Source organism: Schistocerca cancellata, chromosome 2 (assembly GCF_023864275.1).
Source record: "Schistocerca cancellata isolate TAMUIC-IGC-003103 chromosome 2, iqSchCanc2.1, whole genome shotgun sequence".
Lineage (NCBI taxonomy): Eukaryota > Metazoa > Arthropoda > Insecta > Orthoptera > Acrididae > Schistocerca > Schistocerca cancellata.
Genome location: NC_064627.1, coordinates 576483382 through 576509774, shown reverse-complemented (window position 1 = coordinate 576509774; position 26393 = coordinate 576483382). Strand labels below are relative to the sequence as shown.

Here is a 26393-nt window from a genome sequence, read left to right as displayed (position 1 = left end):
GGGCTAGGATCGAGGCACCAACTCGAGTGTTAAATTCCATTCGCGCGAGAGTGTGCCGCGGACTCCGCGTCGACAGCCGGCGCGACGCTTTGCGGCGCGGCGTAGACGCCAGTGTTTCGCGCACGGCGGCGTTTGGCGATGCGTGGGCATCCGGCGCCGCGATTGGTCGGCGACGGGCCAATGGGCGCGCGCGGCGCCGCGGCGGGAAGGGGGCCTGGCGCGCTTTAATGTGCGGGCGCGCCGCGCGCGGCTGCAGGTGTTGGCCGCTTGTCAGCCGGACAACAGAAGCCCAGGGCGGACGAGTCGCGTTCCCAGCGCACTGCCGCGAGCGAGCGAGCGCGTGCGTAGCCACGCCGTGGACGAAAGCTGTTACTCATTCTGCAGGAGTGCGCGTTGACGCGCCCGCGGCTGGCCCACAGTGTTCTCCTGTTTTGAACACAACAATTGGGCCAATTGTCAACCAGTTGCATATTGGTGCAAAGCGACTTACGGAGTTCTGGTTTTGGACGCACCACTTTACAATGTAAACACTATACAGTAGCAGTTTCCGTCTGAGACAAGCGTATACTGTCAGTGATTATTGTGTATTCCCGGGCACGCTACCTGAGAGAGTGACCAGGATTAACTGTGTTTTACGAAATCTGTCCCGCCGCTTTCCCGCGGAGCAACAACAATACGGGCTGTGGAGTGTGTGTCTGACGTGAGTGTAGAGCGGCGAGGGAGTGTCCGAGGAGAGCGCGGACAGTGGACAGCGGGCAGTCACAGGTGTTGCGGCGCTATGGGCGGTCGCGGCGCGAGTGGTAGCCAGTGAGGAGGAGATGGCAGCGATGCTGTTGCGGCTGGCGCTGCTGGCGGCGTGCTGTCTGGCGGCGGCCGCTCTGCACGCCGGCGCCGGCGCCCAGCCCGACGCACAGGTGGAGGCGGTGCGCGACGTCTTCAGCCGCGTGCTGCGCCTCCGGCCCCCGGCGCCGACCCCCGACGCCGTCGCCGCCCCCACGCAGCCGCCCCCGAGGCACATGCTAGAGCTGTACCGCAAGTACGCCGCCGGCGCCGCGCGCCGTCCTCACCACGGCAACACGGTGCGCAGCATCCTCCCCGATCCAGGTAAGGGCGCCACCGCTACCCCTCAGCTGTCTCGCGATTGCACTGGCTACCATCCTGTCGCCAAAAGCGCGACGAAGTAACGACCAAACGATTGATAAGAGCACATTAGGTTTTTCACTGCAAAACTTACGTTCATATAACTCGCTTATTTTTTAAAGGACGTCGTATTTGCCAGTGATTGTAGAAATTATTTATTCCACAACTGCAGTTTCGGCCTTTCGGCCGTTTTCAAGCGGTACTGCAAAATATTTTCATTCAGCGCACTCACACTTTAAAATCCTCCGACATGTATACATATCATAAATGATGAAAATTACGTGCACTGTTGCCGGTATTAATACAAATTTTCTTAAATTTTATTCACTTTCCGTATGTGCTTATACAGTAATCTCAGCGGTGGAATGTCATTTTAAAAATAGACGAATGTTGTTGTTTCGGTCTTCAGTCCAGAGACTGGTTTGATGCAACTCTCCGTGCTACTCTATCCTGTGCAGGCTTCTTCATCTCCCAGTACCTACTGCAACCTACATCCTTCGGAATCTGTTTAGTGTATTCATCTCTTGGTCTCCCTCTACGATTTTTACCCTCCACGCTGCCCTCCAATACCAAATTGGTGATCCCTTAATGCCTCAGAATATGCCCTACCAACCGATCCCTTCTTCTAGGCAAGTTGTGCCACAAATTTCTCTTCTCTCCAATTCTGTTGAATACCTTCTCATTAGTTATGTGATCTACCCATCTAATCTTCAGCATTCTTCTGTAGCACCACATTTAGAAAGCTTCTACTCTCCTCTTCTCTAAACTATTTATCGTTCACGTTTCACTTCCATACATGGCTACACTCCATATAATTACTTTCAGAAACGACTTCCTGACACTTAAATCTATACTCGATGTTAACAAATCTCTCTTCTACAGAAACGCTTTCCTTGCCATTGCCAGTCTACATTTTATATCCTCTCTACTTCGACCATCATCAGTTATTTTGCTCCCTAAATAGCAAAACTCATTTCCTTTTTTAAGCCTCTCATTTCCTAATCTAATTCCTCCAGCATCACCCGATTTAATTCGACTACATTCCATTATCCTCGTTTTGCTTTTGTTGGTGTTCATCTTATATCCTCCTTTCAAGACACTGTCAATTGCGTTCAACTGCTCTTCCAGGTCCTTTACTGTCTCTGACAGAATTACAATGTCATCGGTGAACCTCAAAGTTTTTATTTCTTCTCCATGGATTTTAATTTCTACTCCGAATTTTTCTTTTGTTTCCTTTACTGCTTGCTCAATATACGGATTGAATAACATCGGGGATAGGCTACAACCCTGTCTCACTCCCTTCCCAACCACTGCTTCCCTTTCATGCCCCTCAACTCTTATAACTGCCTTCTGGTTTCTGTACAAATTGTAAATAGCCTTTCGCTCCCTGTATTTTACCCCTGTCACCTTCAGAATTTGAAAGAGAGTATTTCAGTCAACACTTTCAAAAGCTTTCTCTAAGTCTACAAATGCTAGAAACGTAGGTTTGCCATTTCTTAATCTAGCTTCTAAGATAAGTCGTAGGGTCAGTATTGCCTCGCGTGTTCGAACATTTGTACGGAATCCAAAATGATTTTCCCCAAGGTCGTCTTGTACCAGTTTTTCATTCGTCTGTAAAGAATTCGTGTTAGTATTTTGCAGCCGTGGCTTATTAAACTGATAGTTCGGTTAATTTCACTTCTGTCAACACCTACTTTTTTGGGATTGGAATTATTATATTGTTTTGAATCACCGTCGGCCCATCGTGATTTACGTTTACCGTGACAAACCTAAACCGCTCCAGGCGAGTGCCAGGATGGTTCCTTTGAAAGGACACGGCTGATGTCGTTCCCCATCCTTGAAACATTCCGATCTTGTGCTCCACCTCTAGCCTTGATGTCGACGGGACGTTACGTCCTAATCTTCCATCCTTGATTTTAGACTCTGTAATACATGATTCTTGCACAGTATCAGAAGTAGGCAAGGCACTGTGGTTCTGCTAGCCGCATTAATGCTTAGATTGGAAGGAAAAAATGTATTTTCGTGATGTCACATGTTATACGAAAATAGAGCATTCCAAAAATTTGTTTAATTATTGGTAACTGTGGAATGCTTGGTCAAATATGTCTTCTGCCAGTACATTGAGCTGATAATTAAGTCAACCTGTGTTCAGTGCATGTATACTTGATGAAAAACTGTGTAGCTGTTCTCCTTTGGTACAGTTGTCGGAACGTGACTGAAATCGATGGTGAAAATGAAAACAAGTGCAGTTCTGTGTTGTATGATGCGGTTTTTAAGAATTTATGTGAGCACTGGCTGAAATAAGCTTTACGGTGAAAAATCATGAGCACATTGACGCTCTCTGCCGATAACACGGCAGGTATCAACAATTAATTGGGCATAGCATCTAACGTACAGTGGTCAACAAGGACTCAGTGGACAACACTTATAAGATCTGTTTCAAAAGTGCGTCTCTCCTGCTCAAATTACTCTCCGTATGCAGCCAAGATGTTCAGTCATCCGTTCTTCGTCGAAACCGGGCTTTATATTCCGTTCGCTATTGAGAAAAGAGCGAAACACAAGAAATGCTGTAAATTGGGTCTCCGAAGGAAATTAGCGCTCGTCCGTCTTTTATGAAGGAAAACAGAGTTTTTTAACTATCGTACAGATAAACTGCCACAGCTTACTATTTGCTTTGTTACTAGTTTCATCAAAGAAACATGAGCAGATTAAAACTGTGTGCCGGGTCGACGCTCGAACGCGGGACCTTTGCCTTACGCGGACAAGTGCTCTACCGGTAAAGCACTTGCCCGCGTAAGGCAAAGGTCCCAAGTACGAGTCTTGGGCCGGCCACTGTGGCCGAGCGGTTCTAGGTGCTTCAGTCCGGAACCGCGCTGCTGCTACGGTCGCAGGTTCGAATCCTGCCTCGGGCATGGATGTGTGTGATGTCCTTAGGTTAGTTAGGTTTAAGTAGTTCTAAGTCTAGGGGACTGATGACCTCAGATGTTAAGTCCCATAATGCTCAGTGACATTTGAAACATTTTTGAACGAGTCTCGGCCCGGCACACAGTTTTAATCTGCCAGGAAGTTTCATATCAGCGTACATTCCGTTGCAGAGTGAAAATTTCATCCTGGAAGGATCTTTACAGATATTCGTTGCGCTGGTGGCAACAAACGGGTTCAAGGCTCTGCTGAGCACCATCATCAATACAAAACTGTGCAAGTTACACCATTCGTGTCGACGTTGGTACTGAAAGTAGCTTTGAGCCTTTAACGTATTGTCTTCATGTTACTGAGTATCTGAAAATGCTGTCCTTAGCAAACTGAAAATAATAACAAAGCAAACAATACGCGATCTCTGGATATGTATTTCATTAATAATGGTCACTGTATTCCTAGCAAGAATGCCTTAGTTTGCAATGCTTGTCAAGTTGTTTTAATTATGCTTGGCGGTTTCGGCCGTGTAGCCCATCCTCAGATTTAAAATAAAAGAGAGAGTGGTAGATATCAGCGGCGTCAGCTCTGCCGCATTTTTACAGGAACACGCGCCGTGTGATAGAGCTCAGTAGCTATCATCCTGTTGGTAGCTCAGATCAGAAAATCGTCTTTTTCGGACGAAACCGGAAACTAAAATTTAAAAACAGTGATATAAACTATGATTTATTTCTAAAGTTATAAAAGCAAATTTACTTTTATCTCTTGCGGCACTGTGGCCTCTATCTGCTAGTCTCATTGACATTTTGCCACTGAATGCATTAAAATATCACTTTTTCTTTGTTTGACTATTTCGACGTTGAAGCCATTTCCAAATGACTGTATTGTTCAACTCGTTAAAATGGGCGTACTTTGAGTCCAAGCACACATCAAATAACACAAGTGTAAAACAATGGGGGATAGCCAGACTCCACAATTAAAAATATGCACCAAGCGGCAACGAACTGACACTCCGTTCTTACGTCCGTAGATTTCTAATTACTACGCTACATCACTAGTGTTCAATATTTTGTTTCTAATCGTGAAGTTCCGCACACAACGTGTTTATGACTGTGTAATTGGTGGGTACTTTGACTCTCATCCAGTATGTGTATTTCGATGGGTTACGCAATAGTCATTCGAAAACGGTTTCACAGCCGATAATGCGCATTAATAAAAGCAAAATAAAGGGCTATTTTAATTCGTAACTATGTAGCTGATATTATTGGCTCAGGTTCGCTTCTGCTGTTCATAGCTATTTGTATTTTTGTTGTATCTCAGACATGTTACATGTACCATAGTGAGATCTTACGTAATGGAAATTTATAATCATTTGTTCATTATTCAGCACCCACTGAAAGACTGTTTAGAAGGCCCTTAACACTGGGACTACGTCACTATGGTATATATTACTTTATATGTGAGTTGAGGATGAAGAGAGAAAGAAAGAAAAGAAGTATGGTTCAAAATGGCTCTGAGCACTATGGGACTTAAAATCTCAGGTCATCAGTCCCCTAGAACTTAGAACTAACCTAAGGACATCACACACATCCATGCCCGAGGCAGGATTCGAACCTGCGACCGCAGCGGTCGCGCGGTTCCAGACTGAAGCGCCTAGAATCGATCGGCCACACCGGCCGGCAAAAGGAGTATGTTCATGTAATATAATGTATATTACAGATCAGTTCTTGGTCTTCCATTCTTATCGTTCCTTCCTGGTTCTTATACGTACTGTATAATACCCGTCTTTCCCTACGTCTTACACCTGTTGTTCTGAAAATTTAGAACATCTTGCCTTTTCTAGGCCGACATATCTTACAAAGGTGTCTTGATTTTTCTCAAAACATGCTTCCATTTACAATCACAAAGTCACAACTGCCTACTAAGTTTCTTTAACTTTCTTAAAGACGAACTGATATCACCCAAGAGATCTTCAGTTTTATTTTCCAGTCTTCTGTACATTATAAAAATTCACAATATAGTATACCATTCATTGGTAACTGGAAAACAGAAAAATCTAGGGCCAGCTTTACGAACCTCATAACCCGTCTCGGCGCCGCATCGCCAAGTGAAAACCTGCTCGTCGGAGGAGGCAGCGTGGCTGGCTCGGCACCTGAGCGCTGAGGTGCGATCAAGCTAGACAAAGGCGTGGTGGTGTTGTAAACTCGTGCGAGTACAGCACGCTGTATTGATCTCTCTCTCTCTTAGTAAATAATGGTGATCGAAGTCTCAATAACTAAGCGTTACAACTCCGAAGGCCGACTCGGTCGTTTCGTAATACAGCGTCGCACAGTAGGCGTGGCTGCGAAGTTTCAAACAGCACAACTTTCTGGTCTACGTATGGCATGAAACCTCACAACTCACGGCGGCAATATCGAGAAACCGTGGAACACTTTGTTCACTCATAAAGCGGAGGTTGTGACTTCGCGTGCCGCCCTGGTCGTGGATGAGAATTTTAAAAGTGTCGTTCTGGAGTGTGCGGGTCCTTCCTAGTCACAACAATTACATAAACGTTTGTGTACTTATGTATTATAAGAGCGTACTCGATGCACCTGTAAAAAGCAGTTTTTTAGCTGACGAGTGGATACGTACCCGAAAAAGGAGATTAAAAAATATACTAAAATAGCAAAAAGTAATCTTTAACCCCAATTAAAATAGTTTCTCCAAACTCTTCGTTTGCCAGTTAATACTACGTGTAAAATGCTTCATACTCTCGCAGTTCCGTCTTCGTTTGTTTCATCCCTCGTAATGTGCCAATTAGCCAAGACTCAAAGACTCAAAAATAGGTACTCGAGATTGTATTTCTTCGTGCTAGACTAATAAGAATTTGATTAACTGTCTGGTTCAGTACCTGTTTCTGTACAAATGCGAAGTGTGGAAAAAGTGATAGTGTAAGACATCACGTAGTTCGAACAGTCTTGTGGAACCAATACGTACTTTAAGGTTTACTGATGTAATTCTGTCAGAGACAACAAACGACTTGAGATGGATACTGTTTTGAAAAGAGATTACAAGATGAAAATAAACAAAAGTAAAAACAGAATAATGGAATGTAGTCGAATCGTATCATCGGACGCCAAGGGAATTGAATCAGGAAATGAGACAAAAACTAATACACGAATTTTGCTGTTTGGGAAGAGGAACAACTGACTATGGCAGAAGTAAAAAGATTATAAAATGGATGTTTGTAATTGGTGTAACACGAATACTTGTTGTAAATATAACATGCATACTTGCGACAGCAAGAAAAGCTTTTCTCAATAAGAGAAATATATTGACACCTATTCAATTTTTTTAAGGCAGTCTTTTCTGAAATATTTGTTTGGAGAGCAGCCTTGTACGGAAGTGAAACCAGCACGAACAGACAAACTAATATTGAAACGCTTGGTATGTGGAGCTATAGAAGAATGCTGAAGATCAGAGGGGTACATCGCATTACTAATGAAGAAGTACTGTATAGAATTATAAAGAAATTTCTGGCGCAAAATGACGAAAGGATCGGTTATGCGATACATCCTGCGAGATCAACGAATAGTGAATTTTATTATGGAGATAAGGACTGCTGCTAAAAATTCCAGAGGGAGACCAAGATCTTTCTACGGTAAGTGCATGAGTTGGTTGTCGAAAACTTAGGATCGGGAGCTGCATCAAACCGCTCGTCGGACTGATGACGACAACAATGGGTACCGCAGTACATGCGTCATCGCTGTAAAGGCCGGTGTTGCTAGTTTTTATGACACATTCGATGTTTTATAATGTGGCGACCAGGTTTTAAAACTCCGTATTTCGATACACTTTAGTCGAGTTAGATGATATTCAAAAGCTTGGAGTTGCTGCTTACGGTATGCTGATGCCCCCAGTTTTGGTCACGTGACCTGTGCCCATCTACATCTACGTCGATACTCTGCCAATCTCATTTAAGTGGCTGGCAGAAGGTTCATTGAACCACCTGCACAATTCTCTATTATTCCAATCTCGTATAGCGCGCGGAAAGAAGGAACACCTATATCTCTCCGCACGAGTTCTGATTTCCCTTATTTTATAGTGGTGACCGTTTCTCCCCATGTAGATTCGTGTCAATAAAATATTTTCGCATTCAGAGGAGAAATTTGGTGATTGGAATTTCGTGAGAAGATTCCATCGCAACGAAAAACGCCTTTCTCTTAATGATGTACAGCCCAAATCCTGTCTCATTTCAGTGACACTCTCTCCCATATTTCGCGATAATACAAAACGTACTGCCCTTCTTTGAACTTTTTCGATGTACTCCGTCAGTCCTATCTGGTAAGGATCCCACACCGGCCAGCAGTATTCTAAAAGAGGACGGACAAGCGTCGTGCAGGCAGTCTCCTTAGTACATCTGTTACATTTTCTAAGTGTCTTTCCAAATAAAAGTCGTAAAAGCGCTGTTACGACTCAGCGTCCGCGGCCCACCTGTCTGGCCCGTTTGTGCGGCCTATCGGCAAAACATTAGTAGAAGTGACGCAGTCTTATGACTATGTACTGTGCTACTAACATTTTAAATTTGACAAGGCCAATATCTGACATGTTTTTATTTTAATTTTATAGTGTGACATTTCTGAAGAAGGCCACATTATTATAACCGAAACCTAGGTAAAGTTTCTTTGCTTATGCAACTGGAGGCTGAAAGTTAATATAATTACATTTTATAGTTGCTGACTCTGCTGCACCATGCTAAAAATGTATTACAAATCTACGTGTAGTGTCAAAATGTGGGGGTACTCGTTCGCGGTGATCTGTCCTTCAAATGGACGTATTAATTTTCGTTACCCCACGGTGTCAATAGAACGGGAGTGTGTGCCGGCATTAGATTTCACCCTTTCCCTCGTCTCATCAGCTACATAATTGGCTGCACTCGACATGCGCCCATCTCTTTGGCGTAGAGATTCGATTAACGAAATAGTTAACGTCACGAAGGAAATATGTCAAATTTCTTGCAAGCAATGTAGCGCAACTAGGTTGGCTTCTTTTCCTTTTTTGTCGCCACCGTTGTTACTGGAAGGCCACATGCAACCGTCACCAACAACTTTTCACGATCTCTACGGCATGGATACCACTGCTTCGATAGGCCCTGGCAGTCACAAACACTAGCATACGTGGATCAAAAACTGCATGATGTCAAAATCCATTTGACTACAAAAATCCTCTTCTGTGCATCTGAACGCTCAGTCCATACATGTTCCTAATCAAGTGGTCAGATCCAGACAAAATATCATTCTTCTGCAAGGACTGGCAGAGTTTGAAAGAACACGTGATGCACTGGTGACGAATTTAAGCTTTGAGTTGTCCCATAAGTCGTTCTTGGATGGCGGAACTGAAAGCACTCTAATCGTGAAAATCGTTTCCTGGGAGCGAAAATCAATCCCGTACGCGAACTTGTCACATGTAATTATTACAGCAGATACCATCCACAGAGTACGGAAAAAAAACAGCTTGCCCTCTTCTCGCGAAACATGGATGAAGAGCAGCAGGAAGATTTCATATTCCTAGACCTCCGGAAAGTGTTTGCTATGGTGCCCCACTGCAGACGGTGAACGAAGCATACGGAATAGGTTTCCAGATATGTGGAAACTCGAAGACTTCTTAAGTAAGAGAACCGAGTACGTTGTTCTCGATGGCGAAAGTCCATCAGGGACATGGATACCGTTAGGAGTGCCTGTGGAAAGTGTGATAGGACCGCTCTTGTTTTCTATATAGATAAAGTGGACAGCAATTTACGACTAGGCGCTACAGTCTGGAACCGCGCGACCGCGACGGTCGCAGGTTCGAATCCTGCCTCGGGCATGGATGTGTGTGATGTCCTTAGTTTAGTTAGGTTTAAGTAGTTCTAAGTTCTAGGGGACTGATGACCTCAGAAGTTAAGTCGCATAGTGCTCAGAGCCATTTGAACCAATTTACGACTGTTTGTTGATGACGCTGCAGTATGCAGGAAACTATGGTCTTTGACTGCTGAAGGATACAGAATGACTTGGTGTGATGAATGACATGTGGCTCTAAATGTGGAAAATGTAAATTAATCCAGATGAGCTGGAAAAAAATCCTGTAATGTTCGAACACCGTATTAATGGTCTGCTGCTTGACACAGTCACGTCCTTGAAATATCTGTACGTGACGTTGCAAGGCGATATGATATCGAACGAGCATCTAAGGATTATCGTAAGGAATATGGACCAATTTACATTGGTCAAGAACGCTCATGGTATAGTCTGTCTCCCTGTTGATATAGGTATTGTTTGTTTGTTTAGTTTGTACTGTTTTGAGGTTGTGCTGGCATCAGAAGAAGATTAGTGAGCCCATGTTGTGTGAACAACGTAAAAGCTGATATGGTGTCCTACTGTTCCACATGGGAAATGGAAGACAACGAATTCTGGACTGCTTTAGACAGCGGTGTTAATCCATCGTCACAAGTACATCGAATGACATGTTTACCGCCGTGTTACAGCTGCAAAACTGTTTAGCAGGACCCTTTACCATAGTTTCTCCTGAAAAAAACATGGAACACATTTCTAAACGCCCTTATAAATACACAACTATACGAAAAAGAAGTGGAACAACCGTAAGGGGAGGGGGAAACGGAATGAAAGTTCAGGGACTGAGAAGACATGCGATGTTATTTCAATAGTGACAGAATAGGGATATATTTACAAAGAACCCACTTATCATTATGACGTTGCACCCCCTCTGCCCTGGATGCATGTACTGATTCAGCTGGGAAGGATGTCAAAGACGTTGTACCCTCTTCTGAGGCACGCTGGCCCACAACTATTGTAACTGATCGTTAATATCCTGGAGATGAGCAGTGGTTTGGACGTGACGTCAGAGCTAGTCCCACACATGTTCTACCAGGGACAGATCTGGGGATCGTCCTGGCCTGGGAATACCTCAACATCATGCAGACAGTTCATATAGATTGATGCTATTTGTACATGAGTATTGTCATGTTGAAAAATGGCAAAAATGTCTGTCGATGAGAGCTAACACGTGACTTATCGCTGTACCGGCAGACTTCCCTCACAGCATTTTTGACGTGAATTCATACCCGATGGGTCCCAACACCGTGACATCAAGAATGAGACCGTTGTGCCTCTGCAAAAATATTGGAAGAATGGAACCTCTTCCCAGGTTGTTGCCGTGCTCTCTGACGATGGTTATCTGGGGTAGTGCAGAATGCGATTCATCGCTGAACACATTGCGACACCATTCATCAGCAAGCCACACAACCCAGGTGTGGCGCCACTCCATAGGCAGCCGCTTGTATCGTAGTGTTAACGACAGTCTACGCAAGGGACGGTAATTTCCAACTCCGGCTATTGTTAGTCTCCGACCAGTGGTTTGGGCTGACACAAAATGTTGCATAAGGTTCATCACTTGTTCTCGGGTGGCAGGCGAACATGTGAAGGCGTGAACGATGAGACTGGTTCATATTACGGCGATTCCCGCTTGTCGTTATCAGGTATGTTCGATCGAAACGTTGGGAATGAGTTTGGCTGCACTCAAGTTCCCATGCAGTCCAACAATATGCCATTGTCACATCAGAATGCGCAACAAATCTGGGTGGTACACGATGCAAATAACCAGCGAAACGCAGACCCACACTGAGACCCCATTTAGTCTGTCAGGTGCTGATGAAGCCTTCTCATAGAATTAGACTGTAGCTCTTTGTCCTCTACAGTGATCACGCAGTATCTGGCGCTGTTCACACCCTTATATGCCCATCCAGGTTTGGTAATGACACTAAACACGAGCAACATAAATCCAACTTGATGGCTATTCTACCTGTCAGAGAATATTCCAACTCTAATCATTTACATGCCCCTCGATGGGGTGTATATGCACGAAATTGCATTGACAATCGGCCGTGTGTTCCGGACGCTTCACTTTTTTGTCAGGCTGTGTATGACGTGCGTGCAAAGAGAGAATGTGTATTTCCCGATTTTTAAACTAAATAAAATCAGCAGCTACCTTAACATTTGCAGAACTGACCAGAAATATTCTGCATGGAGGAACTAAATCGAAAGCTAGAGGGAAAGTGGCATAAACTACGTAAACAACAAATTAAATTCATTGTAGTTTGTTGTCGGTTGATTGTGAGCTGACAATAAATAGCTATCTTTATGCTTTTACCGTACAACAAGGATTTTGCTTCGAAAGACGAGAGAGAGAGAGAGAGAGAGAGAGAGAGAGAGAGAGAGAGAGAGAGAGATCAAGCGAACAGCTCGATGTTGCACATCTTTCTGTCTGTGTTTTAGTTACATAATAGCATAAGGCAATCCCGTCAGGCGAGAAGAATAGAATTCCAGCCACGCCCACATTCTCAAATTCGCGACAGTTACATAAGCACACAGGGGAAGCAGGCCGCTGAGTACGGGGCAAGTGTCAGACAAGTCCTGGCTGCCCAAGTGGAACAGTAGGGGCGGGCACGCAGGTACACGGTGCTCCTTATGCCTGTTACGAAAAACTCCACACGTTACGCTAAATAACATCTACATAGGTATATAAGTGTTCTTTTCACATACATGTACCAAATAACAGCGTTGTAACCGAATTTCACAACCACAATGTACGAGGAAGAAGTCTTCCGGGCTTACGACAGAGTTAGGCGCAGCCGTAGGCCCCCTACTTACAAGCAGCGTTCGGCTCATTGGGGATCGCACTAACTCTGACACGTGATAGGTCTGTTGAGCACTGCGACTCGTTGCTCAAGTAAAACGACGCAGTTCTTCAGTGATTTGTTCAAGAGATCCCTACACAATTGCGCACTGAAAAATTCCTACTTGACCTGTTAGCCGTGGCGGAGGAAAATAAATCTGTTAAAAAGGTCAGGTAGGGGGCGTAGTCTCGGTCGAAGTTTCCCGGATAACCGTAGGTCGAATGTGTACCGTTGTGCAGCGGGGCCATAAAACGACAACCAAATACCGAGGAGCGCACGGAAGTGTGTCTATCTAAACTAATTTACCCCAGCTAATACCAGTTACATTACAGCGCGCAATTACTAATTACATTAGCTGAAGGAAATGGTTTCAGCTCGACAGTCAGAGCAAGACAAACTTCAAATTTCTATCCATGGCTGGTTACATTAGACGTGAATTTTCAATGATGTTTGTTGCGTAAGGCTTGGCTGTAAAACCAAGTGCATTAAAAGTACATTGATTTGTTAAGATAGTAAGCTGTACTGAAGAAAGGACATTGCAGTCAGATAATAGACATGTGGTACTGCAAGGTGTGATATTTAATAATAATGAATCTAGAGGCCAGATGTCTTAATTCTTCCTAATGTACACAATATGTGAAAGAATTTTTATTCTAAAACATACAGAAGATCTGTAGGTGTGATCTACAGTGCGCACTGATGACTTTTTGATCTATGGTTATCAGGAAAAATCTTGTTTGTTCCTACGTCCCCTAATCTTTTCTGACCCTATAAAACGATTGCTTTTAGACACACTGTACAATACACGTAATTCCTCCGATTTTTTTATTGCGTTCTCAATATCGCTTTAGGTATTACATGTGATCCTTATTGTATGGTGGACGTCCTCACTTCGCTGACTCAAGTTGCAATCTTCTGCTGCTAGAGGGCTCCGAATTGTAGCGTGTAACATGATGGTGCGTAACATAACTATGTCGTGCTGTAATCCAAATTCTAATCACAGAAAATGTGCTTCCTATTGAAATGTAGAGGAGAATGAGAGCTGTGTGCGGTGACGATTGTATCGTCAACAGTAACGTGCGACGTTGGGTTGCTCACGCTTGTAATGAAGGAAACGGTGGTTCACTATTTTGACCTAGAAAAGAAGAAAGCATCAATGGAGTTTCTCCAACACCAAAAAGATTCAAGTCCATGCCATCAGCAGACAAAATCGTGCTCATAGCGTTCAGGGATGTTCAAAGTTGGGTGCATTTGAAATTGATGACTACAGACACCACCGTAATTTGTGGAAAGTGCTGTAAGTCCCTCAGAAAGCACGATTTTGAATGCTCGTTCACACGTGGTGTACTATCTCCTTCAGCATGATAATGCTAGAACACACTCGAGCTTTGCGTTGCGACATCTGTAACAATCCGGCGCCTTGGGTTCACTATCATCAGTCATCATCCAAAACTTAAGGAACACCTTGGACTGCACTTTGATAGTGATGAAGTGATGCAAGCAGAGATGAGGTTGGGGCTCCGTCAACAAAGTCAAACATTAGACAGAATGATATCAACAGATTTGTCTCTAGTTGGTAGAAATCTATTCGTTATCAAGGTAACTATGATGAGAAATAAATATGTAGGCATAAAGAATAAGGATATAGAATGTTAATAAAGTTTGTCTTGTTTACAAAACTTCTAAAGTTTTCATATTAAATGTTCGGTGGCATCGTTTTTCAGCACGCAGCCTTAGAACAGAATGTCCAAAAAAATTTTATCTTATTGAAACAGAGATGGCAGAGTAACAGTGCTAAAATAGTGGTTTAAAGGGCTACGACGTGTTGCGTCCGGCTCGCATGTGCCTAGCTGTAGAACGTTGTAGCTAAGGAATAAGGGACTGAGATAAATGAATGACTAAGACTCTGGGCCCGAAATCGGGAGAGCAGCAGTTCAAATCCAGGTCCACCCGTCATTCATATTGTGGTAGTTTTGGAAGGTTTTTCTAAATCGCTCAAGGTAAATGCGAAGTGGTTTTTGTTTGAAAAGGATACGACTTGTTTTTTCATCCTCCATAGTAAATCAGAGCTTGTCCTCCGTATGACATCGCTGTCATCGTAGCGGCAATCACTAATCTTCCTTTCTTCCATCCTTCCCAATAAGAAGATTCCAGTGCCTTATCCGCTGTGTCACTTCGAACTGTGATCGAAACAGTTCTACGGACACCTTTATGGCCGAAAAATTTTAATTGGAATTTATCCAACTGACATTAATGACCTTGGCTAACAGCAATTTAAAACTTGTTGTCAGAGTATTACACTCTTCATGTCATTGAGACATTGCCTCATAAAATGTAAACTGTGTACGTACTTTCCCAGGCCACGGTTTCACTGAAAAAAATCAGTCCAAGTCAATGGGATATGCTCATAAAACAACGCTGTTCACGCAATGTTCCACCAGTATTAGCAGATTCTACGGAAAAGTAATGCCCAACAAATAAGAGAATAGTAATTTTTTTAAACGTGGGTTCCGAGTTAGCCTCTGGTCCGACAAAAGACTGAAGCTTTGTCAGCAGGCTTCGGGACGGATGAGGCCCTCACTGAACTCAATGTTTTACTCACAATGGCCCTTGTTATCACGAAAGGGCGGAGAACGAAAACAAAAACGCTTGTTTTTTCAATATGAACTTTATTTGCTCATAACTGTTTTCGGACAGATGGTACTTAATGAGTTCCTCTCACAGAAAAAGTCTTATGTCATTATGTCAACAATAAACGAAATTCCGGGAACGAAAAGCAACCTACAATCAATTAATTGAACTCGGAGATATATTTTGCACTCTAAAGATGCACTTGAAGTAGGAAGTTCTGGGTTGTATGAAGCGATCATGATTGCTGCCAAGGTTCTATGTCATCTCATGACGTTACGTTACTTCAGTTTTTAATAGTGTATATTGTAGTGGTACTATCATTTTGTCATTAGAACGAAAAAACTGAAAAGAAAGCTGGTTCTTATCGCCCGTCTCACCGTTATGAATCAGATTTAATCACTCAGGTAAAGGCCGAGCAAAGCAAACAACAAAAATTGTCTCAGTTAATATATGGGAACATGAAGATTTTGAACATATCATTATTCTGAAACTGTACAGTAATAATCAATTCTGAAAGCCGATATAATTCAGTGTTCGCGTGATAACGTAGGAATCGGTGACCTTTTTAGCAAGTAATCCAACAGATCTTCATGGTAAATGACGATAGGTCAATTGAGGAACTGAACACATTCTCAGAGAATAATCTCTTAACGGAAGCTAAGGTAGTCGTTTCTTCAGTGAACAAACATTAAGGGGGAGGCAAGCACGCGACATAGTTAACAATATCTGGAAAGTCAGTTCTTCGTGTCCAGACGCATATCGCATTTTGCATGAGATATATTCTCATTCGTGTGTTTTCTTCTGACGGAGGTTTAACCGATGATCCAAATTAAACTCGAGCGGTATCTTTCGCAGGCATCCTTTTCGGCCAACATTGTCACAGATCTTGAGAACGAAAATCATCTTCTATATTCAGAGTAGATACGGCTCACGTCACTGGACGTATTATGCTTTTTAAACGTATAGCATAAGAATACAATTTCGATCAAACAAATCTCCAGGTTTCCATTAGAATGGCAAACGTCGATGACGGACTGTCAGTGCAGTGAATCCTTTGATGTTCGGCTGAGAGGACAGATAAGCGAGTCGTGGAAAACACGGAAGCGTCAACACGGGATTTCTCGGTAACGGTAGTACCAATGAAATGCGAAGATATCAAGCCGGTCACGTTCCCATGCACTCGTCTTCCCTGCGTGTGGTGATCCCTGGAACGATGGAGACGCCGAAAACATCCGGCTCAGGCAGGAAGTATCTGTTTCCGAGGATTTTTTATAACACTTCTTTTTCTAGTTCTGATCAGTGCTAACTTCTGAACTGTCAGACACGTTTTAGTGGACATTATAATGGCGGGTGTCACACTTCGCCCTTATGAGTGCTTGAACTCTGCTGGGGACGCTGTCAGTGAGGTTTCTGAATGTCTGAGTACGAATGGCAGCGAAGTCGACGTTCTAATTCACCCAGAAAGTGTTGTATTGGGTTTAGGTCGGGACTCTGGGCAGACCAGCCCACTTCGGAATTGTTATTGTCCACAAACTATAGCCTCGAAGATACTGCTTTATGGCCGGCTGCCCTGTCACGCTTATACAAAAAGTCATTGTCTCCGAACAGTTCATCTACTGTATGTGTGGTGTCACCGCCAGACACCACACTTGCTAGGTGGTAGCCTTTAAATCGGCCGCGGTCCGTTAGTATACGTCGGACCCGCGTGTCGCCACTATCAGTGATTGCAGACCGAGCGCCGCCACACGGCATGTCTAGTCTAGAGACTCCCTAGCACTCGCCCCAGTTGTACAGCCGACTTTGCTAGCGATGGTTCACTGTCTAAATACGCTCTCATTTGCAGAGACGACAGTTTAGCATAGCCTTCAGCTACGTCATTTGCTACGACCTAGCAAGGCGCCATATTCAGTTACTATAATTACTTCAAGAATGTATTCTGAACAGATAATATTGTGAATCATGTACCGTCCGCTTTCTGAATTCTCATTCCTTGTCATGTTCCAGACCTCACGTCAGAATAGTTCTTACCTCCTCACGCCAGCCTGCGTGAGCAAAAACGCGTGCATTTCGGCCTCCACTCGTAACACGGTGTTGGCTCTTCTGCCAACACAAAAGCATGTAGTACACAATAGTATAAAAAGTTTTCATATCCATCTGCATTTAGCATTTTCTGGAGATCACTAAGTGGACTACATCCTAACCACGAAAAACACCTCCAAGCCACTATACATGATGGCAGACAATGTTCTTCAGATGTTCACTAAACCTGAACACCTCAATCGGACTGCCGCAGTGTACAGCGTGATTCATCACTCCAAATCACTCGCTTCCAGTCATCCACTGACCAGTGGCATCACCCTTTACACCACCCCAAGTGTAACTTAGCGTCGACTACAGAATGTGTGGTCATGAGGAAATGCTCAGCCATTGGACCCCATACTTTTAACTCCCTACACGCAGTCATTGAGATAGGCGACTATTTACTACCATCCTCTGCAGTGCTCGACGGCCCGTGTCCATCAGTACATGAAGTCTTCCTGGCCTTGGTTTATATACAGGGTGGTCCACTGATAGTGACCGGGCCAAATATCTCACGAAATAAGCTTCAAACGAAAAAACTACAAAGAACGAAACTTGTCTAGCTTGAAGGTGGAAACCAGATGGCGCTATGGTTGGCCCGCTAGATAGTGCTGCCGTAGGTCAAATGGAAATCAACTGCATTTTTTAAAATAGGAACCCCCATTTTTTATTACATATTCGTGTAGTACGTAAAGAAATATGAATGTTTGAGTTGGACCACATTTTCGCTTTGTGATAGATGGCGCTGTAATAGTCAGAAACGTATGGCTCACAATTTTATACGAACAGTTGGTAACAGGTAGGTTTTTTAAAATTAAAATACAGAACGTAGGTACGTTTGAACATTTTATTTTGGTTGTTCCAATGTGATACATGTACCTTTGTGAACTTATCATTGCTGAGAACGCATGCTGTTACAGCGTGATTACCTGTAAATACCACATTAATGCAAGAAATGCTCAAAATGATGTCCGTCAACCTCAGTGCATTTGCAAATACGTGTAACGACATTCCTCTCAACAGCGAGTAGTTTGCCTTCCGTAATGTTCGCACATGCGCTAACAATGCGCTGACGCATGTTGTCAGGCGTTGTCGGTGGATCACGATAGCAAATATATTTCAACTTTCCCCACAGAAAGAAATCCGGGGACGTCAGATCCGTTGAACGTGCGGGACATGGTTTGGTGCTTCGACGACCAATCCACCTTTCATGAAACATGCTATTCAATACCGCTTCAACCTCACGCGAGCTATGTGCCGGACATCCAACATGTTGGAGGTACATCGCCATTCTGTCATGCAGTGAAACATCTTGTAGTAACATCGGCAGAACATTACGTAGGAAATCAACATACATTGTATCATTTAGATTGCCATAGATACAATGAGGGCCAATTATCCTTCCTCCCATAATGCTGCACTACACATTAACCTGCCAAGGTCGCTGATGTTCCACTTGTAGCAGCCATCGTCGATTTTACGTTGCCCAATAGTGCATATTACCGCTGTTGGTGAATGACGCTTCGTCGCTAAATAGAACGCGTGCAAAAAATCTGTCGTCGTCCGGTAATTTCGTTTGTGCCCAGTGGCAGAACTGTACACGACGTTCAAAGTCGTCGCCATTCAATTCCTGGTGCATAGAAATACAGTATGGGTGCAATCGATGTTGATGTAGCATTCTCAACACCGACGTTTTTGAGATCCCCGATTCTCGCGCAATTTGTCTGCTACTGATGTGCGGATGAGCCGCGACAGCAGCTAAAACACCTACTTGGCCATCATCATTTGTTGCAGGTCGCGGTTGACGTTGCACATGTGGCTGAACACTTCCTGTTTCCTTAAATAACGTAGCTATGCGGCGAACGGTCCGGACACTTGGATGATGTTGTCCAGGATACCGAGCAGCATACTAGGCACACGCCCGTTGAGCATTTTGATTACAATAGCCATACATCAACACGATATCGACCTCTTCCGCAGTCGGTAAACGGTCCATTTTAACACGGGTAATGTATCACGAAGCAAATACCGTCCACACTGGCGAAATGTTACGTGATACTACGTATTTATACGTTTGTGACTGTTACAGCGCCATCTATCACAAAGCGAATAAAGTGGTCCAACTAAAACATCCATATTTCTTTATGTACTTCACGAATATGTAATAAAAACGGGGGGCTCGTATTTAAAAAACGCAGTTGAGATCCGTTTGAACTATGGCAGCGCCATCTAGCGGGCCAACCATAGCGCCATCTGGTTTCCCCCTTCAAGCTAGACGAGTTTCGTTCTTTGTAGTTTTTTCGTTTGATGCTTATTTCGTGAGATATTTGGCCCGGTCACTATCAATGGACCAACCTGTCCGTTCCTTCGCGCTTCCGCTTCCCAACCACTTGGGTAGAAAGGTTGAGATGTCCCTAATAGATTTGTTACTCAGATGACATCCAGTGACTGGTCCAAGTTCTAACTGAACTCTCCTGATTGACCCTTTCTGCTAGCTATCACTGCTTCTCTGCTCACAACACAATATCCGCTGCCCCCTTTTATACTGGTGGGTCCTCATCTCGTGACATCAGCTGGGCACTCTGCGTTGCATAGGGGTGTCCAAATACTTTTTTATCAGGTCACTCATAAAAAAATGGGGCACTATTTCTTTAAAATACACCCTGTATGAAGCTCTGGTTTGTGTCAATAATAGTGAAGCTTGATTTACAATTCTTATGACTTTAGAGGTATTCTGTTACGATGGTGACGGAATACTATAAATAATTTATATTCATGTTTCTGAACGATTCCGAAGACCTGCCTGTTATTACTCAGACCCAGTGCCGGTGATTGTCTCCATGGAGATGTGGACGCTTGCACCTTACGTTGTCCAGATACGGCTGTACTTATCCGTCTGCACGAGTGCCTTTACGGCTGAATTTGTCCTCTCATAGGTGTCAGCCGCCGTAACGACTGCGCATGTCCCTGTCTGGCCGTAACAGTTCATTCTTGAGCCGCCGCTTCACTCCGTAAATTTTTCCATCGTTGCTCGTTAATCTCGATTTTATGCGACTATGTATGTCAAAGTATGAAACGGTTGGTTAAAGAGAATGCTGCCCTGCAGCTAGTTTACGTTCTCCATCCACATCCATAATCTGCTACCACGTGTGGAGTGCATGGCAGAGGGTATTTCCTATTGCAACACATACAGGGTGATTCAGTACCTGCTACCTCGGTGTTTTATGCATCACGCAAACTTCTTCAAATATCACGCACAATATTTTCATATTCTCTCATTCGCTACTATTACGCCTCCAGAAAAATGAACAGGACCTATTTTTGTAGGACATTCAATGTTATTAAATTTTGTGTTGGGATGCGTTTTTGTTAGTGACTTTAGTTTTCGAATTGTTCAAGAAAATCGTATGAAAGTGACCTTCTAATGCTTTTCCTTGAATATCTTTGCAATTTAATCAGTAACCTTTCCGTGCGAGCTCTGATTTTTCTTATTTTAATACAATGGTCATTTCCCCCTAAGTAGGTGGGCGTCAATAAATTATTTTCGCAATCGGAGTAGAAAGTTCGTGATTGAAATTTCATGAGAAGTTCCTGACTCAGCAAAAAACACCTTTACTTTGATTGTCACCCCGATTCATGTATCGTATCCGTAGCACTCTCTCTCCCTGTTTCGTGATAATACAAAACAAGCTGCCATTCTCTGAACTTTTTCAATGTCCTCCGTCAATCCTGTCTGATGTGGATTCCACATCGCGTAGCGCTATTCCGGAAGAGGACGAACAAGCGTCTCTTAAGTGGTATGCTCATCTTCAAATGTTATACCAATAAATCCCAGTCTTTGGTTCGCTTTCCTCACAAAACTACCTACGTGATCGTTGCAACTGAAGTTATGCGTAAATGTAATCCCTAAGTAATAATTTGTATTAGCAGCCTTTATGTTTCTAGAATTTGTTGTGTAACTGATTCGGCAGACGTTCGATTGGTGGTGGAAGCGAAAACCAGTGCCTATCAAAGTCATTGCTGTCGCCTGCAGCGAAGTGTGTGCTGCAATTCGATTTTTGTGTGAAAAAGGATCTAAAGCTGCTCAAATTCATCAGGAGTTGTGGCTAGTGCAGTAATGGAGTACAGTAATAAGTAAACAAGACGTTAGATAATGGTGTCGAGACTTGAAAACTAGTCTTGTGCATCGGCATTATGAAAGGCAGAACGGCAAGGTTCAGTATCCAAACCGACGAAACCATACAATATGTGGACCAATGGGCCGATACCTATGATTTGATTGCCTGGTGCCCTAGCTGACGAATTTCCTTAGTTCGACGGGACGCATCACTATTTACGCGTCTGTTAGGAGAAGTTCTGGTACAGCAAACTGCGTGCAAGATACCCGTCCACAAACCACAGCTCGTTTCAAGGGTAAGACCCATTATTTCCACTGGGTTCTTTTCGACCACCCACCCTTCAATCCTGTCTCATACCCAGCGACCGTTACCTCTTCTTGCACTCGAAACAGTGACTTGCTGGTTAATGGTTTGAAGATGGCAGGCTGAAAACCAGGTTCCTTTCGTCCACAAGTTCAATTCCCAAGTGGATAACTTCTGCTCAGAGGGGGTGGAGAAGGTGGTGCACGTTAGGTAAAGTGCTTAGGAGTGAGCAACGGCGACGTTCAGGTTTAGGAGTGAGCAACGGCGACGTCCAGAAGTGAAGTACGATTGTAGGAAGTCACCGACAGCAGGTTTTTGACGAACATTGTGTGATCGGGCCTGGTATAGTGGGAGAGCGCGTACCTCGAAACCGAAATGGCTCAAATGGCTCTGAGCACTATGGGACTTAACTTCTGAGGTCATCAGTCCCCTAGAACTCAGAACTACTTACACCTAACTAACCTAAGGACATCACACACATCCATGCCCGAAACAGGATTCGAACCTGCGACCGTAGTGGTCGCGCGGTTCTAGACTGTAGCGAAACCGAAATGTCGCTGTATCTAATCCTGGTCGGATCAGAGAATTTCCAGTGTGCCTTTAACCCAGCCACCACCTCTCAGCGAAGTGAAGATACACCAAAAACGACACGTGATTCGGGTTAGACATTAAACAGTACTTCCCCTTTCCGCAGTAAGAATACTGAGGTACGTTAGGGACATTTCAATTAAGACGTCAAGGATTAACTTCCATGGTACTAGAGGGAGCTGTAGTGAGTAAAAACTGTAGGGGAAGGCAGAGGACGTTGGTAACGGAGGAAAGATTGACGTCTCAAAACTGACACGTCCATTTCACTTCAGAGTTTTTTATTCGAAAATTTATTTCTGTGTCTGGAATCATATTTCACATTTTACTTTCTCCTCGTCACACTTTCTACAGGATGACTAAGTTTATTCCGTATTAGACACAATTTCCTGAGTTGCTGTTTTTATGCTTTTTCGTGTTTTATGGACAACATTAAAGATGACGATTCGCAGTTACATTGCACAAGTCGTCGCAGAAAAAATTTGACTGACACGAGGAAATAGAACGAAGCTGTAGCAAACCGATAAGCTGTATCATCATGAAATGGCAGTCAAATTCCACGAGGCGTAAGCAAACATGGCTTAGTTTCATACACCAGTTTCACACGTGATACAGAAGAGGAAGAAGTTGCTGGGTTTGCGGACAGCACGCATTAGACAAAGAGTGGACCAGGAGGGGAGCGCATTACCAGAGCTGTGAGGAGGGTCTGGGTTGACGTGACGTGGAAGCTGGGGTCTCCACGCAGGGGGAGTCGAACGAGGGCAGGCAGGCTCGTTGTTCAGCACGCAGAGCACCGCCGCCACTGCCGTCTGTCTCTGTAATGGCTCTGTAATTTCATAAAACGTCCGCTATGAGGTCATCATAACGGCGATGGTTACTGCAGTTAATAAGTCCATTAAGAAAGCTAGGAATGTTTTTATGCTAGAGAGAACAGATAAGCAGTTGTTAGGATGGACATCATTCAGTTTCCCAATTGTGACTGTAGAAGAATTACAGGCAAATATTAAACGGATCGCGCTCTGGAAAAGTTTGTGCTGAGTAAGGGAGTTAAGGACAGGAAAGGCCCACTGTGATAGCAAAGTTCGGAAGATTCCGAGGAAACAGAGACTGTAGCACTCTCGGTTTTGTGGCATGCCGGTTGGACAGCAGGAGAAATAAAAGGATGGAAACGGTCGATTGAGATGACTGTCCAATAATTACCTATTCACTGATAAGAATACAATTTTAAATTGATTGAACGATAAGTTACATTGGTTAACTTCATAAATACAATAGTTGCAAAATCGTTAACGGCAACAGAAGGAGAATATTTCGTTTAAAATTTAGTACCGTTTCCAGTATCATAGCACCGAGCAATTAAATTTATGAGTAGCGTTACACCAAGACCAAAAATAACAAGACACAGAAGAAAATGTTTAAACTTTAGCATTGTCTTCAATTTTACGACAAACTCGGAACAGCACTAAGACAAAAAGCATCAATATTCACTTTGTGAACATGAGAATACGAGTAATTACCGTGAAGACAATTATTAGGAATGAGGCTTCCCACAGCAGGAGCGCGCGTTTCCAATGAGGATGGCGCCGTCCCATAGACCGGTGGAGCTGGAGGGTCAGTCTACCAGCATATATAAGACACAAGATATCCCACAATAGCGAACATGAAACAACTTTGTGTTAGCAATGGAAACAACCGTACCTTCTACACAAGCGCTAAAGAAACTGGTGTAGGCATGCGTATTCAAATACAGATATATATAAAGCGGGCAGAGTACGGCGCTGCTATCGGCAATGTATATATAAGACAACAAGTGTCTGGGGCAGTTGTTAGATCGGTTACTGCAGCTGCGGTGGCAGGTTATCAAGATTTAAGTGAATCTGAACGTTGTGTTATAGTCGGATCACGACCGATGGGACACAGCATCTCCGAGATAGCGATGAAGAGCGGATTTTCTCGTACGACCATTTCATAAGTGTACCGTGAATATCAGGAACCCATTAAAACACCAAATATCCGAATCCGTTGCGACCGAAAAACGTCCTACAAGAACGGGACCAACGACGACTGAAGAGAATCGTTCAGCGTGACAGAAGTGCAACCCTTCCGCAAATTGTTGCAGATCTCAATGCTGGGCCATTAACAAGTGTCAGCGTGCGAACGATCATTGATGTGGGTTTTCAGAGTAGAAAAAAAAATGTTCAAATGTGTGTGAAACCTTATGGGACTTAACTGCTAAGGTCACCAGTCCCTAAGGACAAACACATACACCCATGCCCGAGGGAGGACTCGAACCTCCGCCGGGACCAGCAGCACAGTCCATGACTGCAGCGCCTTAGACCGAAGGCCCACTTGTGTACTCTTGATGACTGCACGGCACAAAGATTTACGCCTCGCCTGGGCCCGCCAACCCCGACATTGGACTGTTGATGACTGGAAACATGTTGCCTCGAAACATGTTTTAAACGAGTCTCGTTTCAAATTCTATTTAGCGGATGGACGTGTACGGGTATGGAGACAACCTCACGAATCCATGGGGCTTGCGCTTGCGCTTGCGCTGGCCACCAAACTCCCCAGACATGAACATTATTGAGCATATCTGGAATGCTTGCAACGTACTGTTCAGAAGAGATCTCCACCCCATAGTTGTCTTACGGATTTATGAACAGCCCTAGAGGGTTCATTGTGTCAATTCCCTTCAGATATTAGTCGAGTCCATGCCAAGTCGTATGTTGCGGTGCTTTTGCGTGTTCGCAGGGGCTCTGCGCGATATTAGGCGGGTAGGGAGGTGTACCAGTTCCTTTGGTTCTTCAGTGTATAAGCAACAAGTTACCGCTGGAGCAGCCACACTGCACACCTACGGATTACTCATAACATAGAAAATCTAATGATCCGACGTTCACTGGACCCATTACCCCATACAAGCTCCGTAAGGTTACAGAATAAACACAATATACTGTGGATCCCCGTGAACATAACTGAACACTAACACATCGTTTATCGTCATAGTTGTGAGAGACAGTATGTAGTAAGACAGCTGTCCGTTAAAAAAATACATTCGCACAAGGTGCATAAGATTATATGACACACATAGGAGTTTGGGGGCAGTGAACACGTTAATTATTAATCACTAAATCGGCGCAATTGGTAGTTCTTAACTACTTGCGGTATCGTGTTTAAGAGATTACCTGTTCACCGACAGTACAATTCTGTGTATAGGACGTAAATCCTTGGATGCAAGCTGCCACGCAAATAATGCGCTATCATCTTGCGAGCCAGCCGCCGAGCACAACCACCTTCCTCGAGGCCCCAATCAATGTCTGACAGGTGCACAACGCCTCCGTGACGGGCAAGTACAACAACAGACCCGCTTTCCAGTCAACGGTCAGGCCGCCGAGCACAGCTTCTTCGTGGCTACGCTGGTCGCCAATGTCCCCTAAGCACACCGCGCTCACGCTGATAAACCTTGTCTGTCCAAGGAGAGAAACAGCTCTCGCCAGCGGTGAGCTATAAGCAATGGTGGCAACACGGAAGGCCCAATCGATGTATTGCTACATACGGCACGGGTTCAAGAAACAATACGGAAATGTCGACAGGCAAAATCTAGTAGAAACGAGTGCTTCTGGGAATGGATCTACGCGCGAAGCATATAACTTCCACCATCATACGTTACCGAAAGTTCTTGCCAAAAACCCGAGTAAATTCTAGTTCTAGGCAAAAATTACTAAGCCGCTCGTAGGTTTCTATTCAGTCATTCGTCGACAAGTCTGGTGTGGTACACAAGACAATAAAAGCAAAGCTGAAGTTTTAAATTTCGCGTTTTAAAAATCATTCACGCAGTAGGATTGTACGAGCATACCGTCGTTTCAGCCGGCCGCGGTGGCCTAGCGGTTCTAGGCGCTTCAGTCCGGAACCAC

General features: G+C 44.1%; 1 protein-coding gene across 1 annotated transcript in view; it reads left to right on the top strand.

The window, feature by feature from the left end:
• The first annotated feature begins 268 nt into the window (after positions 1–268).
• The window catches only part of LOC126156646 (histone-lysine N-methyltransferase, H3 lysine-79 specific-like), a 715177-nt gene continuing 689052 nt past the window's right edge, over positions 269–26393 (top strand). The window contains exon 1 of the mRNA XM_049916323.1: positions 269–1104. Within this exon, the coding sequence (XP_049772280.1) occupies positions 819–1104 (286 nt within the window). The 5' untranslated portion in view covers positions 269–818. The remainder of the gene's footprint in view (positions 1105–26393) is intronic.